The sequence below is a fragment of the Copadichromis virginalis genome, linkage group LG13 (genome assembly GCF_057382275.1).
Source record: "Copadichromis virginalis isolate Kocher_CV1m ecotype Utaka linkage group LG13, C_Virginalis_male_GT1.1, whole genome shotgun sequence".
Taxonomy (NCBI): domain Eukaryota; kingdom Metazoa; phylum Chordata; class Actinopteri; order Cichliformes; family Cichlidae; genus Copadichromis; species Copadichromis virginalis.
The window spans coordinates 22945413-22960970 of record NC_140630.1 but is presented as its reverse complement, the minus strand read 5'-3'; the positions used below and the strand labels follow the sequence as shown (position 1 = coordinate 22960970).

The 15558-nt window shown below is 42.3% G+C and overlaps 1 protein-coding gene and 1 long non-coding RNA gene across 2 annotated transcripts in view; both read right to left on the bottom strand.

Moving 5' to 3' along the window:
- Positions 1–209: 209 nt before the first annotated feature.
- Positions 210–4162, bottom strand: LOC146695697 (uncharacterized). Its single transcript, XR_014923611.1, has 2 exons — positions 3107–4162; positions 210–2287 (listed from the first exon to the last, which is right to left on the bottom strand). It is a non-coding gene; the product is annotated as an uncharacterized LOC146695697 (long non-coding RNA).
- Positions 4163–5033: 871 nt separating this feature from the next.
- LOC146695696 (filamin-A-like) overlaps positions 5034–15558 on the bottom strand; it is a 62041-nt gene continuing 51516 nt past the window's right edge. Inside the window, exons 49-60 of the mRNA XM_085478553.1 lie at positions 14418–14555; positions 14214–14316; positions 14084–14131; positions 13764–13879; positions 10064–10201; positions 9858–9960; positions 9728–9775; positions 9408–9523; positions 5717–5854; positions 5511–5613; positions 5381–5428; positions 5034–5176 (exon numbers count right to left, since the gene is read on the bottom strand). Coding sequence (XP_085334679.1) covers positions 5034–5176; positions 5381–5428; positions 5511–5613; positions 5717–5854; positions 9408–9523; positions 9728–9775; positions 9858–9960; positions 10064–10201; positions 13764–13879; positions 14084–14131; positions 14214–14316; positions 14418–14555 — 1242 coding nt within the window. The remainder of the gene's footprint in view (positions 5177–5380; positions 5429–5510; positions 5614–5716; positions 5855–9407; positions 9524–9727; positions 9776–9857; positions 9961–10063; positions 10202–13763; positions 13880–14083; positions 14132–14213; positions 14317–14417; positions 14556–15558) is intronic.

Here is a 15558-nt window from a genome sequence, read left to right as displayed (position 1 = left end):
TCCTGTGTCTTAAGGAGTATGAGATATCACTGTCTGCACTCTATGGAGATGGAGCTCAGAGTGAAGCTGTGGCCATACGCTACAGCACCTGTGAGTCACACATTTTCTGATCCTGAACGTTTGTCAAACTCAGGAGGGGAGAGCCTGAAACCATTTACCTAAGTCACATTAGCAGCAGTGTTCAGCCTAAAAAATAGACAAGTTAAAAGTCATGCATCCATATTATTTGTTTATTTATTAAATTATTTTCGAGACACTGTTAGTTGTTAGAAGCCAGTGTTTTAATGACAGGACATATATGACAGTAATGAGACAACCTAAGATATCCAAGATTAGCACAAAAACACAAATAGAATCACAGAAAGCGTGTTTCTCTCCCGTTAGTCTTTAGGCCCAGTTACCTTTTACTTTTCTGTGGTCAGTAGCCCTTCATGTCATATTCTGTCTCTATGTACAATATAGCATTACTAATACAATAACCTGTATGTAAATGAACTTCATTGTGTAATTGATGGCAGTTCTCAAAGTACTAGTCACTTAAAGGTTAAATTTCACATCAAAATTCTCATATTATATTCTATTTGAATGTTTAAAAAGAAAAATATCACAGTATTTATGCTTTCACTGAGCATATACCTGCATCAATGATAAACTCTCAAGGCTGAAAAGTCCTGGCTTTGGTCAGCCACGGTCCACGCACACGCACACGTCACCAATCCCTGACTGCTTGATCATAACAGCAATTGGGCTGCTGGGAACATGACGGGCGTTCTTCTTGATGTTAACAAGGTGCTCACCAATCTCCCTGGGAACAAACGAGATTCCTAAGACAGACCGACAAAACAGATGTTAACAACGCTTATTCTTGTGTGTGCATGCAGCCCGTTTCAGTTGCTCCTGCTTCTTTCTCCACGCTTTAACTTTTATTACTTTCCCCCTCTGTCTTTTACTTAAGGGTTAATAAAGTATTTGGATTCTGATGAGTCTCATTGTTTAGCAAACTTCTCACTTATCAGACGGACACTCACCAATGTGAGCGTTACGCAGCATCTTCAGCAGGCAGGGCTCCTCTGGGCCTGAGGGTGTTGTAAGAGGGGCTGTCAGCTGGCTGAGGTCAAGCTCGCCTATGTCCAGTGGAATATCTGCAGCAGAGCCCGCCTTCAGTGAAGTATGTTGGCTGGAAGGCTTTCAGGCCCGTCTTTGCCACTCCAGGGTCAGAGACCTTCACCTTGTTTGGATGACAGCCTGCTCTGATATTCATCTGTGGGCACAAACACCAAAACTCAAGAGACTTTTCAGTGAGAAGAAAAGGCAAACCTTGCATGCCAGAGTGAAAGTGAGAGTGTGTGAGTGCATACTCACCCTGAATGGACTCTCAGGGATGTTAGCGTCTCCCCAGGAGACCATCACAGTGTGCTTCACAGGCTTACGTGGGGTGCAGGTGTATGTGCTGTTGCTATTATCCTTAACCTGGACATCCACAGAATTGACTTCACCATCCTGTGCAGAAGACAAGGGATTATAGTTCAATCAGATTTAACACACTGTATTTTTCGGACCATAAGGCGCACTGTCGATGAACAGGTCTGGTTTCATACATGAGGCGCACTGGACTATAAAACGCATTAAGCGAAACAAAACAGCCAGATAAGTCAAACTTTACTCAACTCTTTCTTCTTGCTTCCTCCACTTCCGTACCATTGATTCATTCATGTTGAAATCTCTCGCAGCTGCTCTATTCTCATGTTCTACTGCGTGACTGACAGCCTTGAGTTTGAAATCCGCTTCGTCAGCATGTCTCTTAACAGGTGGCATTTTGGGGTCATGATCCACACACAATACAGTAATATTATGTTGCAGCACAGTACGTATCACTCCGCCAGGCTCCTGACTACGTAGCCGTAATGCTCCGACAATCCATCAAGCGGTGCGACTTCGTAGCTTACCAAAGTCGTACTAAAACATTTTTTGACAGATTTTTAAGCGCCGTGTATTACATAAAATCGGTTCAAGGTCAGTAAGCACAACCACAATTCATACATAAGGCGCACTGTCGATTTTTGAGAGATAATTAAAGGATTTTAAGTGCGACTCATAGTCCGAAAAATACGGTACATACAATATATTTAACATATTTGTGATCATATACAAAGCCAGATATACCTGGGCTATAATTTTCAGAGGAGCTTTTCCTCCTTGCTTGGCATCAACTGTGAGTTCACTGGGTTTTCCAACAGCCAGACCACTGCTCTGTAGGCCTGGACCGTGCGCCTTAACCTAGAGAAAACTATTTTAAACAAACAATTAAAAAAGGAACAAGTCAAAGATCTACTATAGCCAAAAGATCATTTACAGACTATAGCGCTGTGAAAAAATATTTGCCTCCTTTCTGATTTCGTATCTTATTCCATATTTGTCACACTTACACGTTTCAGATCAATAAATGTTAATATTAGACAAGAATGTCTAATATTAAACGGCAGTTTTCAAGGGGAAAAAGCTATCCAAACATACTTGGTCCTATATGAAAAAGTAATTGCACCGAATTAAATAAATTCTAACAACAGCTTATCAAGTTTAAAGGCGCTTCTGCTGTTTAACACGACCTCTGCTAGTTTCCTCTTTCTGGCGCAAAGCGGGAGATAAACAAGCAAGAGAGACGGGACTTGTGGCAGAAACGCCGATCAGCTGATCATTGATCAGTTTCATGATTGAAGTAGCAGCAGGAGAGGGAGAACGAGAGAAGAAGAGGCAGCTGTGCAGCAAAGACACAGAATAACTCCAGCTTTTTGTCTTTTTTTTATTGTAGCTGAAGTACGGGACAAATCGCTTTTATTTTCAGCTCAATACAAAACGCATAATATTAACTGTGAATACCAGAGGATTCCGTTTTTTATGGCACGGTTGGCTCTACTAACTAACCATATGAATAAAATAAAGTTCACCAGTAACATCATAGCACCCACCCAACTGTACAGAAACTCCATCATGCTAGCTAGTACACAGTACGAGTTATTGTAACTGACTGTAAAAAGTTAGCACAAGGAAAATAAACTCCACCTAAACTTGGTTTGACCCAGATAGACTGCAGGTCATAACTTCTTACCTGAAGCTCATTTCACCTGACAGTCGGACTGGCGGCCGCCTTGCGTCTCTCCACCTCCAGTCCTTTCCCCCATCCACCTGCTGGCCTCCACCACTTGCTAATTTGACTGAATGTGTGAAAGCTCCACCATAGCCACTACCAAACAACTGAGTTCTTTTTACACGTCTGCCAGCATCTGTCCAATCCGCCACCTTTCACTGTTTACACAGTTAGGAAAAAAAGACAACAACAACAACAACAACAAAACATTGGGCCATTTAAAAGGCAAAATTAGCATCGGCCCACCGGGCAAATGGCCGGTATACCCGATGCCCCACAGACAGACTGAGGCCCCGCCGCTATTTTTGAGTGCAAAAATGTGTGGTCTCCAGCTAATGGAAAAGGCTGATCGCGTAGTGCTCTTTAAATAGAACAATTTGCCCCATTCTCTTCGCCCGTCATGTGGCCACATGTGGCGGGCTAGCAGGCTAGCAACATACAGGCCCGGGTTCGAGCCCTCGGCTCACTTCCCTCTGTATGTTCACCTGCTAGGGGGAGGTCCAGGCGGGCGATCTTGGAGTGAAAATTCCAAGGGATGACCCCTCGTAGCCTGGGCTTCCCCTGACTTTTTTTCTTTGCTTTGCTTTTTTTCATTTACCTGCCAGCAACAAACACACCTCCTTGTTGTCATGGCTACCAACGACCACTCTTCTTGTGCCAACAAGTCATTGCCTGACAAAACATTATTTCCTATGTTTCCCTGGCTTTTTTGCCTTTTTTATTTCTTGTGTTTTAGACAAAAACAAAAGAAAAAGATCTACAGATTCAGGCTTTTCTTTACCTGTGGTAGTCGGGTAGAATGACGTCACTGACACTGCTTTAATATGAAAACAAACTTTCTCAAACAAAAAACAAAAACAAAAAAGGAGTGGGTCGGTGTGTCATCTTTACCGAGCACCATACATGTTTTGCTTCACATTCAAATTATTATTTTTCCTTTTCAAAAATAATTCAGAGAGAAAAAAAACAGAGAAGTCAAATATATCAAATTTGCACGAATCTTCTAGTGAAGGTGCCTCCTCCTTCTGACCTTAGGGTAACTAATTTCTCAGACAGTGACATGACAGTGCGCTGGGAAGCTGCAGCTGATGATGATGTTTCTTACCTCACTAAGTGGAGGCGACCTGAGACAGGTGGGGAAGAACTATTGGATTGTTGGGGTACATATTATGAAGTAAAAAAAATACAATATCTCAATAAACTGTTGTCCTGTGTCTTAAGGAGTATGAGATATCACTGTCTGCACTCTATGGAGATGGAGCTCAGAGTGAAGCTGTGGCCATACGCTACAGCACCTGTGAGTCACACATTTTCTGATCCTGAACGTTTGTCAAACTCAGGAGGGGAGAGCCTGAAACCATTTACCTAAGTCACATTAGCAGCAGTGTTCAGCCTAAAAAATAGACAAGTTAAAAGTCATGCATCCATATTATTTGTTTATTTATTAAATTATTTTCGAGACACTGTTAGTTGTTAGAAGCCAGTGTTTTAATGACAGGACATATATGACAGTAATGAGACAACCTAAGATATCCAAGATTAGCACAAAAACACAAATAGAATCACAGAAAGCGTGTTTCTCTCCCGTTAGTCTTTAGGCCCAGTTACCTTTTACTTTTCTGTGGTCAGTAGCCCTTCATGTCATATTCTGTCTCTATGTACAATATAGCATTACTAATACAATAACCTGTATGTAAATGAACTTCATTGTGTAATTGATGGCAGTTCTCAAAGTACTAGTCACTTAAAGGTTAAATTTCACATCGAAATTCTCATATTATATTCTATTTGAATGTTTAAAAAGAAAAATATCACAGTATTTATGCTTTCACTGAGCATATACCTGCATCAATGATGAACTCTCAAGGCTGAAAAGTCCTGGCTTTGGTCAGCCACGGTCCACGCACACGCACACGTCACCAATCCCTGACTGCTTGATCATAACAGCAATTGGGCTGCTGGGAACATGACGGGCGTTCTTCTTGATGTTAACAAGGTGCTCACCAATCTCCCTGGGAACAAACGAGATTCCTAAGACAGACCGACAAAACAGATGTTAACAACGCTTATTCTTGTGTGTGCATGCAGCCCGTTTCAGTTGCTCCTGCTTCTTTCTCCACGCTTTAACTTTTATTACTTTCCCCCTCTGTCTTTTACTTAAGGGTTAATAAAGTATTTGGATTCTGATGAGTCTCATTGTTTAGCAAACTTCTCCCTTATCAGACGGACACTCACCAATGTGAGCGTTACGCAGCATCTTCAGCAGGCAGGGCTCCTCTGGGCCTGAGGGTGTTGTAAGAGGGGCTGTCAGCTGGCTGAGGTCAAGCTCGCCTATGTCCAGTGGAATATCTGCAGCAGAGCCCGCCTTCAGTGAAGTATGTTGGCTGGAAGGCTTTCAGGCCCGTCTTTGCCACTCCAGGGTCAGAGACCTTCACCTTGTTTGGATGACAGCCTGCTCTGATATTCATCTGTGGGCACAAACACCAAAACTCAAGAGACTTTTCAGTGAGAAGAAAAGGCAAACCTTGCATGCCAGAGTGAAAGTGAGAGAGTGTGTGAGTGCATACTCACCCTGAATGGACTCTCAGGGATGTTAGCGTCTCCCCAGGAGACCATCACAGTGTGCTTCACAGGCTTACGTGGGGTGCAGGTGTATGTGCTGTTGCTATTATCCTTAACCTGGACATCCACAGAATTGACTTCACCATCCTGTGCAGAAGACAAGGGATTATAGTTCAATCAGATTTAACACACTGTATTTTTCGGACCATAAGGCGCACTGTCGATGAACAGGTCTGGTTTCATACATGAGGCGCACTGGACTATAAAACGCATTAAGCGAAACAAAACAGCCAGATAAGTCAAACTTTACTCAACTCTTTCTTCTTGCTTCCTCCACTTCCGTACCATTGATTCATTCATGTTGAAATCTCTCGCAGCTGCTCTATTCTCATGTTCTACTGCGTGACTGACAGCCTTGAGTTTGAAATCCGCTTCGTCAGCATGTCTCTTAACAGGTGGCATTTTGGGGTCATGATCCACACACAATACAGTAATATTATGTTGCAGCACAGTACGTATCACTCCGCCAGGCTCCTGACTACGTAGCCGTAATGCTCCGACAATCCATCAAGCGGTGCGACTTCATAGCTTACCAAAGTCGTACTAAAACATTTTTTGACAGATTTTTAAGCGCCGTGTATTACATAAAATCGGTTCAAGGTCAGTAAGCACAACCAGAATTCATACATAAGGCGCACTGTCGATTTTTGAGAGATAATTAAAGGATTTTAAGTGCGACTCATAGTCCGAAAAATACGGTACATACAATATATTTAACATATTTGTGATCATATACAAAGCCAGATATACCTGGGCTATAATTTTCAGAGGAGCTTTTCCTCCTTGCTTGGCATCAACTGTGAGTTCACTGGGTTTTCCAACAGCCAGACCACTGCTCTGTAGGCCTGGACCGTACGCCTTAACCTAGAGAAAACTATTTTAAACAAACAATTAAAAAAGGAACAAGTCAAAGATCTACTATAGCCAAAAGATCATTTACAGACTATAGCGCTGTGAAAAAATATTTGCCTCCTTTCTCATTTCGTATCTTATTCCATATTTGTCACACTTACACGTTTCAGATCAATAAATGTTAATATTAGACAAGAATGTCTAATATTAAACGGCAGTTTTCAAGGGGAAAAAGCTATCCAAACATACTTGGTCCTATATGAAAAAGTAATTGCACCGAATTAAATAAATTCTAACAACAGCTTATCAAGTTTAAAGGCGCTTCTGCTGTTTAACACGACCTCTGCTAGTTTCCTCTTTCTGGCGCAAAGCGGGAGATAAACAAGCAAGAGAGACGGGACTTGTGGCAGAAACGCCGATCAGCTGATCATTGATCAGTTTCATGATTGAAGTAGCAGCAGGAGAGGGAGAACGAGAGAAGAAGAGGCAGCTGTGCAGCAAAGACACAGAATAACTCCAGCTTTTTGTCTTTTTTTATTGTAGCTGAAGTACGGGACAAATCGCTTTTATTTTCAGCTCAATACAAAACGCATAATATTAACTCTGAATACCAGAGGATTCCGTTTTTTATGGCACGGTTGGCTCTACTAACTAACCATATGAATAAAATAAAGTTCACCAGTAACATCATAGCACCCACCCAACTGTACAGAAACTCCATCATGCTAGCTAGTACACAGTACGAGTTATTGTAACTGACTGTAAAAAGTTAGCACAAGGAAAATAAACTCCACCTAAACTTGGTTTGACCCAGATAGACTGCAGGTCATAACTTCTTACCTGAAGCTCATTTCACCTGACAGTCGGACTGGCGGCCGCCTTGCGTCTCTCCACCTCCAGTCCTTTCCCCCATCCACCTGCTGGCCTCCACCACTTGCTAATTTGACTGAATGTGTGAAAGCTCCACCATAGCCACTACCAAACAACTGAGTTATTTTTACACGTCTGCCAGCATCTGTCCAATCCGCCACCTTTCACTGTTTACACAGTTAGGAAAAAAAGACAACAACAACAAGAAAACATTGGGCCATTTAAAAGGCAAAATGAGCATCGGCCCACCGGGCAAATGGCCGGTATACCCGATGCCCCACAGACAGACTGAGGCCCCGCCGCTATTTTTGAGTGCAAAAATGTGTGGTCTCCAGCTAATGGAAAAGGCTGATCGCGTAGTGCTCTTTAAATAGAACAATTTGCCCCATTCTCTTCGCCCGTCATGTGGCCACATGTGGCGGGCTAGCAGGCTAGCAACATACAGGCCCGGGTTCGAGCCCTCGGCTCACTTCCCTCTGTATGTTCACCTGCTAGGGGGAGGTCCAGGCGGGCGATCTTGGAGTGAAAATTCCAAGGGATGACCCCTCGTAGCCTGGGCTTCCCCTCACTTTTTTTCTTTGCTTTGCTTTTTTTCATTTACCTGCCAGCAACAAACACACCTCCTTGTTGTCATGGCTACCAACGACCACTCTTCTTGTGCCAACAAGTCATTGCCTGACAAAACATTATTTCCTATGTTTCCCTGGCTTTTTTGCCTTTTTTATTTCTTGTGTTTTAGACAAAAACAAAAGAAAAAGATCTACAGATTCAGGCTTTTCTTTACCTGTGGTAGTCGGGTAGAATGACGTCACTGACACTGCTTTAATATGAAAACAAACTTTCTCAAACAAAAAACAAAAACAAAAAAGGAGTGGGTCGGTGTGTCATCTTTACCGAGCACCATACATGTTTTGCTTCACATTCAAATTATTATTTTTCCTTTTCAAAAATAATTCAGAGAGAAAAAAAACAGAGAAGTCAAATATATCAAATTTGCACGAATCTTCTAGTGAAGGTGCCTCCTCCTTCTGACCTTAGGGTAACTAATTTCTCAGACAGTGACATGACAGTGCGCTGGGAAGCTGCAGCTGATGATGATGTTTCTTACCTCACTAAGTGGAGGCGACCTGAGACAGGTGGGGAAGAACTATTGGATTGTTGGGGTACATATTATGAAGTAAAAAAAATACAATATCTCAATAAACTGTTGTCCTGTGTCTTAAGGAGTATGAGATATCACTGTCTGCACTCTATGGAGATGGAGCTCAGAGTGAAGCTGTGGCCATACGCTACAGCACCTGTGAGTCACACATTTTCTGATCCTGAACGTTTGTCAAACTCAGGAGGGGAGAGCCTGAAACCATTTACCTAAGTCACATTAGCAGCAGTGTTCAGCCTAAAAAATAGACAAGTTAAAAGTCATGCATCCATATTATTTGTTTATTTATTAAATTATTTTCGAGACACTGTTAGTTGTTAGAAGCCAGTGTTTTAATGACAGGACATATATGACAGTAATGAGACAACCTAAGATATCCAAGATTAGCACAAAAACACAAATAGAATCACAGAAAGCGTGTTTCTCTCCCGTTAGTCTTTAGGCCCAGTTACCTTTTACTTTTCTGTGGTCAGTAGCCCTTCATGTCATATTCTGTCTCTATGTACAATATAGCATTACTAATACAATAACCTATATGTAAATGAACTTCATTGTGTAATTGATGGCAGTTCTCAAAGTACTAGTCACTTAAAGGTTAAATTTCACATCGAAATTCTCATATTATATTCTATTTGAATGTTTAAAAAGAAAAATATCACAGTATTTATGCTTTCACTGAGCATATACCTGCATCAATGATGAACTCTCAAGGCTGAAAAGTCCTGGCTTTGGTCAGCCACGGTCCACGCACACGCACACGTCACCAATCCCTGACTGCTTGATCATAACAGCAATTGGGCTGCTGGGAACATGACGGGCGTTCTTCTTGATGTTAACAAGGTGCTCACCAATCTCCCTGGGAACAAACGAGATTCCTAAGACAGACCGACAAAACAGATGTTAACAACGCTTATTCTTGTGTGTGCATGCAGCCCGTTTCAGTTGCTCCTGCTTCTTTCTCCACGCTTTAACTTTTATTACTTTCCCCCTCTGTCTTTTACTTAAGGGTTAATAAAGTATTTGGATTCTGATGAGTCTCATTGTTTAGCAAACTTCTCCCTTATCAGACGGACACTCACCAATGTGAGCGTTACGCAGCATCTTCAGCAGGCAGGGCTCCTCTGGGCCTGAGGGTGTTGTAAGAGGGGCTGTCAGCTGGCTGAGGTCAAGCTCGCCTATGTCCAGTGGAATATCTGCAGCAGAGCCCGCCTTCAGTGAAGTATGTTGGCTGGAAGGCTTTCAGGCCCGTCTTTGCCACTCCAGGGTCAGAGACCTTCACCTTGTTTGGATGACAGCCTGCTCTGATATTCATCTGTGGGCACAAACACCAAAACTCAAGAGACTTTTCAGTGAGAAGAAAAGGCAAACCTTGCATGCCAGAGTGAAAGTGAGAGAGTGTGTGAGTGCATACTCACCCTGAATGGACTCTCAGGGATGTTAGCGTCTCCCCAGGAGACCATCACAGTGTGCTTCACAGGCTTACGTGGGGTGCAGGTGTATGTGCTGTTGCTATTATCCTTAACCTGGACATCCACAGAATTGACTTCACCATCCTGTGCAGAAGACAAGGGATTATAGTTCAATCAGATTTAACACACTGTATTTTTCGGACCATAAGGCGCACTGTCGATGAACAGGTCTGGTTTCATACATGAGGCGCACTGGACTATAAAACGCATTAAGCGAAACAAAACAGCCAGATAAGTCAAACTTTACTCAACTCTTTCTTCTTGCTTCCTCCACTTCCGTACCATTGATTCATTCATGTTGAAATCTCTCGCAGCTGCTCTATTCTCATGTTCTACTGCGTGACTGACAGCCTTGAGTTTGAAATCCGCTTCGTCAGCATGTCTCTTAACAGGTGGCATTTTGGGGTCATGATCCACACACAATACAGTAATATTATGTTGCAGCACAGTACGTATCACTCCGCCAGGCTCCTGACTACGTAGCCGTAATGCTCCGACAATCCATCAAGCGGTGCGACTTCATAGCTTACCAAAGTCGTACTAAAACATTTTTTGACAGATTTTTAAGCGCCGTGTATTACATAAAATCGGTTCAAGGTCAGTAAGCACAACCAGAATTCATACATAAGGCGCACTGTCGATTTTTGAGATAATTAAAGGATTTTAAGTGCGACTCATAGTCCGAAAAATACGGTACATACAATATATTTAACATATTTGTGATCATATACAAAGCCAGATATACCTGGGCTATAATTTTCAGAGGAGCTTTTCCTCCTTGCTTGGCATCAACTGTGAGTTCACTGGGTTTTCCAACAGCCAGACCACTGCTCTGTAGGCCTGGACCGTACGCCTTAACCTAGAGAAAACTATTTTAAACAAACAATTAAAAAAGGAACAAGTCAAAGATCTACTATAGCCAAAAGATCATTTACAGACTATAGCGCTGTGAAAAAATATTTGCCTCCTTTCTCATTTCGTATCTTATTCCATATTTGTCACACTTACACGTTTCAGATCAATAAATGTTAATATTAGACAAGAATGTCTAATATTAAACGGCAGTTTTCAAGGGGAAAAAGCTATCCAAACATACTTGGTCCTATATGAAAAAGTAATTGCACCGAATTAAATAAATTCTAACAACAGCTTATCAAGTTTAAAGGCGCTTCTGCTGTTTAACACGACCTCTGCTAGTTTCCTCTTTCTGGCGCAAAGCGGGAGATAAACAAGCAAGAGAGACGGGACTTGTGGCAGAAACGCCGATCAGCTGATCATTGATCAGTTTCATGATTGAAGTAGCAGCAGGAGAGGGAGAACGAGAGAAGAAGAGGCAGCTGTGCAGCAAAGACACAGAATAACTCCAGCTTTTTGTCTTTTTTTATTGTAGCTGAAGTACGGGACAAATCGCTTTTATTTTCAGCTCAATACAAAACGCATAATATTAACTCTGAATACCAGAGGATTCCGTTTTTTATGGCACGGTTGGCTCTACTAACTAACCATATGAATAAAATAAAGTTCACCAGTAACATCATAGCACCCACCCAACTGTACAGAAACTCCATCATGCTAGCTAGTACACAGTACGAGTTATTGTAACTGACTGTAAAAAGTTAGCACAAGGAAAATAAACTCCACCTAAACTTGGTTTGACCCAGATAGACTGCAGGTCATAACTTCTTACCTGAAGCTCATTTCACCTGACAGTCGGACTGGCGGCCGCCTTGCGTCTCTCCACCTCCAGTCCTTTCCCCCATCCACCTGCTGGCCTCCACCACTTGCTAATTTGACTGAATGTGTGAAAGCTCCACCATAGCCACTACCAAACAACTGAGTTCTTTTTACACGTCTGCCAGCATCTGTCCAATCCGCCACCTTTCACTGTTTACACAGTTAGGAAAAAAAGACAACAACAACAACAAAACATTGGGCCATTTAAAAGGCAAAATTAGCATCGGCCCACCGGGCAAATGGCCGGTATACCCGATGCCCCACAGACAGACTGAGGCCCCGCCGCTATTTTTGAGTGCAAAAATGTGTGGTCTCCAGCTAATGGAAAAGGCTGATCGCACGATGTGCGCGTAGTGCTCTTTAAATAGAACAATTTGCCCCATTCTCTTCGCCCGTCATGTGGCCACATGTGGCGGGCTAGCAGGCTAGCAACATACAGGCCCGGGTTCGAGCCCTCGGCTCACTTCCCTCTGTATGTTCACCTGCTAGGGGGAGGTCCAGGCGGGCGATCTTGGAGTGAAAATTCCAAGGGATGACCCCTCGTAGCCTGGGCTTCCCCTCACTTTTTTTCTTTGCTTTGCTTTTTTTCATTTACCTGCCAGCAACAAACACACCTCCTTGTTGTCATGGCTACCAACGACCACTCTTCTTGTGCCAACAAGTCATTGCCTGACAAAACATTATTTCCTATGTTTCCCTGGCTTTTTTGCCTTTTTTATTTCTTGTGTTTTAGACAAAAACAAAAGAAAAAGATCTACAGATTCAGGCTTTTCTTTACCTGTGGTAGTCGGGTAGAATGACGTCACTGACACTGCTTTAATATGAAAACAAACTTTCTCAAACAAAAAACAAAAACAAAAAAGGAGTGGGTCGGTGTGTCATCTTTACCGAGCACCATACATGTTTTGCTTCACATTCAAATTATTATTTTTCCTTTTCAAAAATAATTCAGAGAGAAAAAAAACAGAGAAGTCAAATATATCAAATTTGCACGAATCTTCTAGTGAAGGTGCCTCCTCCTTCTGACCTTAGGGTAACTAATTTCTCAGACAGTGACATGACAGTGCGCTGGGAAGCTGCAGCTGATGATGATGTTTCTTACCTCACTAAGTGGAGGCGACCTGAGACAGGTGGGGAAGAACTATTGGATTGTTGGGGTACATATTATGAAGTAAAAAAAATACAATATCTCAATAAACTGTTGTCCTGTGTCTTAAGGAGTATGAGATATCACTGTCTGCACTCTATGGAGATGGAGCTCAGAGTGAAGCTGTGGCCATACGCTACAGCACCTGTGAGTCACACATTTTCTGATCCTGAACGTTTGTCAAACTCAGGAGGGGAGAGCCTGAAACCATTTACCTAAGTCACATTAGCAGCAGTGTTCAGCCTAAAAAATAGACAAGTTAAAAGTCATGCATCCATATTATTTGTTTATTTATTAAATTATTTTCGAGACACTGTTAGTTGTTAGAAGCCAGTGTTTTAATGACAGGACATATATGACAGTAATGAGACAACCTAAGATATCCAAGATTAGCACAAAAACACAAATAGAATCACAGAAAGCGTGTTTCTCTCCCGTTAGTCTTTAGGCCCAGTTACCTTTTACTTTTCTGTGGTCAGTAGCCCTTCATGTCATATTCTGTCTCTATGTACAATATAGCATTACTAATACAATAACCTATATGTAAATGAACTTCATTGTGTAATTGATGGCAGTTCTCAAAGTACTAGTCACTTAAAGGTTAAATTTCACATCGAAATTCTCATATTATATTCTATTTGAATGTTTAAAAAGAAAAATATCACAGTATTTATGCTTTCACTGAGCATATACCTGCATCAATGATGAACTCTCAAGGCTGAAAAGTCCTGGCTTTGGTCAGCCACGGTCCACGCACACGCACACGTCACCAATCCCTGACTGCTTGATCATAACAGCAATTGGGCTGCTGGGAACATGACGGGCGTTCTTCTTGATGTTAACAAGGTGCTCACCAATCTCCCTGGGAACAAACGAGATTCCTAAGACAGACCGACAAAACAGATGTTAACAACGCTTATTCTTGTGTGTGCATGCAGCCCGTTTCAGTTGCTCCTGCTTCTTTCTCCACGCTTTAACTTTTATTACTTTCCCCCTCTGTCTTTTACTTAAGGGTTAATAAAGTATTTGGATTCTGATGAGTCTCATTGTTTAGCAAACTTCTCACTTATCAGACGGACACTCACCAATGTGAGCGTTACGCAGCATCTTCAGCAGGCAGGGCTCCTCTGGGCCTGAGGGTGTTGTAAGAGGGGCTGTCAGCTGGCTGAGGTCAAGCTCGCCTATGTCCAGTGGAATATCTGCAGCAGAGCCCGCCTTCAGTGAAGTATGTTGGCTGGAAGGCTTTCAGGCCCGTCTTTGCCACTCCAGGGTCAGAGACCTTCACCTTGTTTGGATGACAGCCTGCTCTGATATTCATCTGTGGGCACAAACACCAAAACTCAAGAGACTTTTCAGTGAGAAGAAAAGGCAAACCTTGCATGCCAGAGTGAAAGTGAGAGTGTGTGAGTGCATACTCACCCTGAATGGACTCTCAGGGATGTTAGCGTCTCCCCAGGAGACCATCACAGTGTGCTTCACAGGCTTACGTGGGGTGCAGGTGTATGTGCTGTTGCTATTATCCTTAACCTGGACATCCACAGAATTGACTTCACCATCCTGTGCAGAAGACAAGGGATTATAGTTCAATCAGATTTAACACACTGTATTTTTCGGACCATAAGGCGCACTGTCGATGAACAGGTCTGGTTTCATACATGAGGCGCACTGGACTATAAAACGCATTAAGCGAAACAAAACAGCCAGATAAGTCAAACTTTACTCAACTCTTTCTTCTTGCTTCCTCCACTTCCGTACCATTGATTCATTCATGTTGAAATCTCTCGCAGCTGCTCTATTCTCATGTTCTACTGCGTGACTGACAGCCTTGAGTTTGAAATCCGCTTCGTCAGCATGTCTCTTAACAGGTGGCATTTTGGGGTCATGATCCACACACAATACAGTAATATTATGTTGCAGCACAGTACGTATCACTCCGCCAGGCTCCTGACTACGTAGCCGTAATGCTCCGACAATCCATCAAGCGGTGCGACTTCGTAGCTTACCAAAGTCGTACTAAAACATTTTTTGACAGATTTTTAAGCGCCGTGTATTACATAAAATCGGTTCAAGGTCAGTAAGCACAACCACAATTCATACATAAGGCGCACTGTCGATTTTTGAGAGATAATTAAAGGATTTTAAGTGCGACTCATAGTCCGAAAAATACGGTACATACAATATATTTAACATATTTGTGATCATATACAAAGCCAGATATACCTGGGCTATAATTTTCAGAGGAGCTTTTCCTCCTTGCTTGGCATCAACTGTGAGTTCACTGGGTTTTCCAACAGCCAGACCACTGCTCTGTAGGCCTGGACCGTACGCCTTAACCTAGAGAAAACTATTTTAAACAAACAATTAAAAAAGGAACAAGTCAAAGATCTACTATAGCCAAAAGATCATTTACAGACTATAGCGCTGTGAAAAAATATTTGCCTCCTTTCTGATTTCGTATCTTATTCCATATTTGTCACACTTACACGTTTCAGATCAATAAATGTTAATATTAGACAAGAATGTCTAATATTAAACGGCAGTTTTCAAGGGGAAAAAGCTA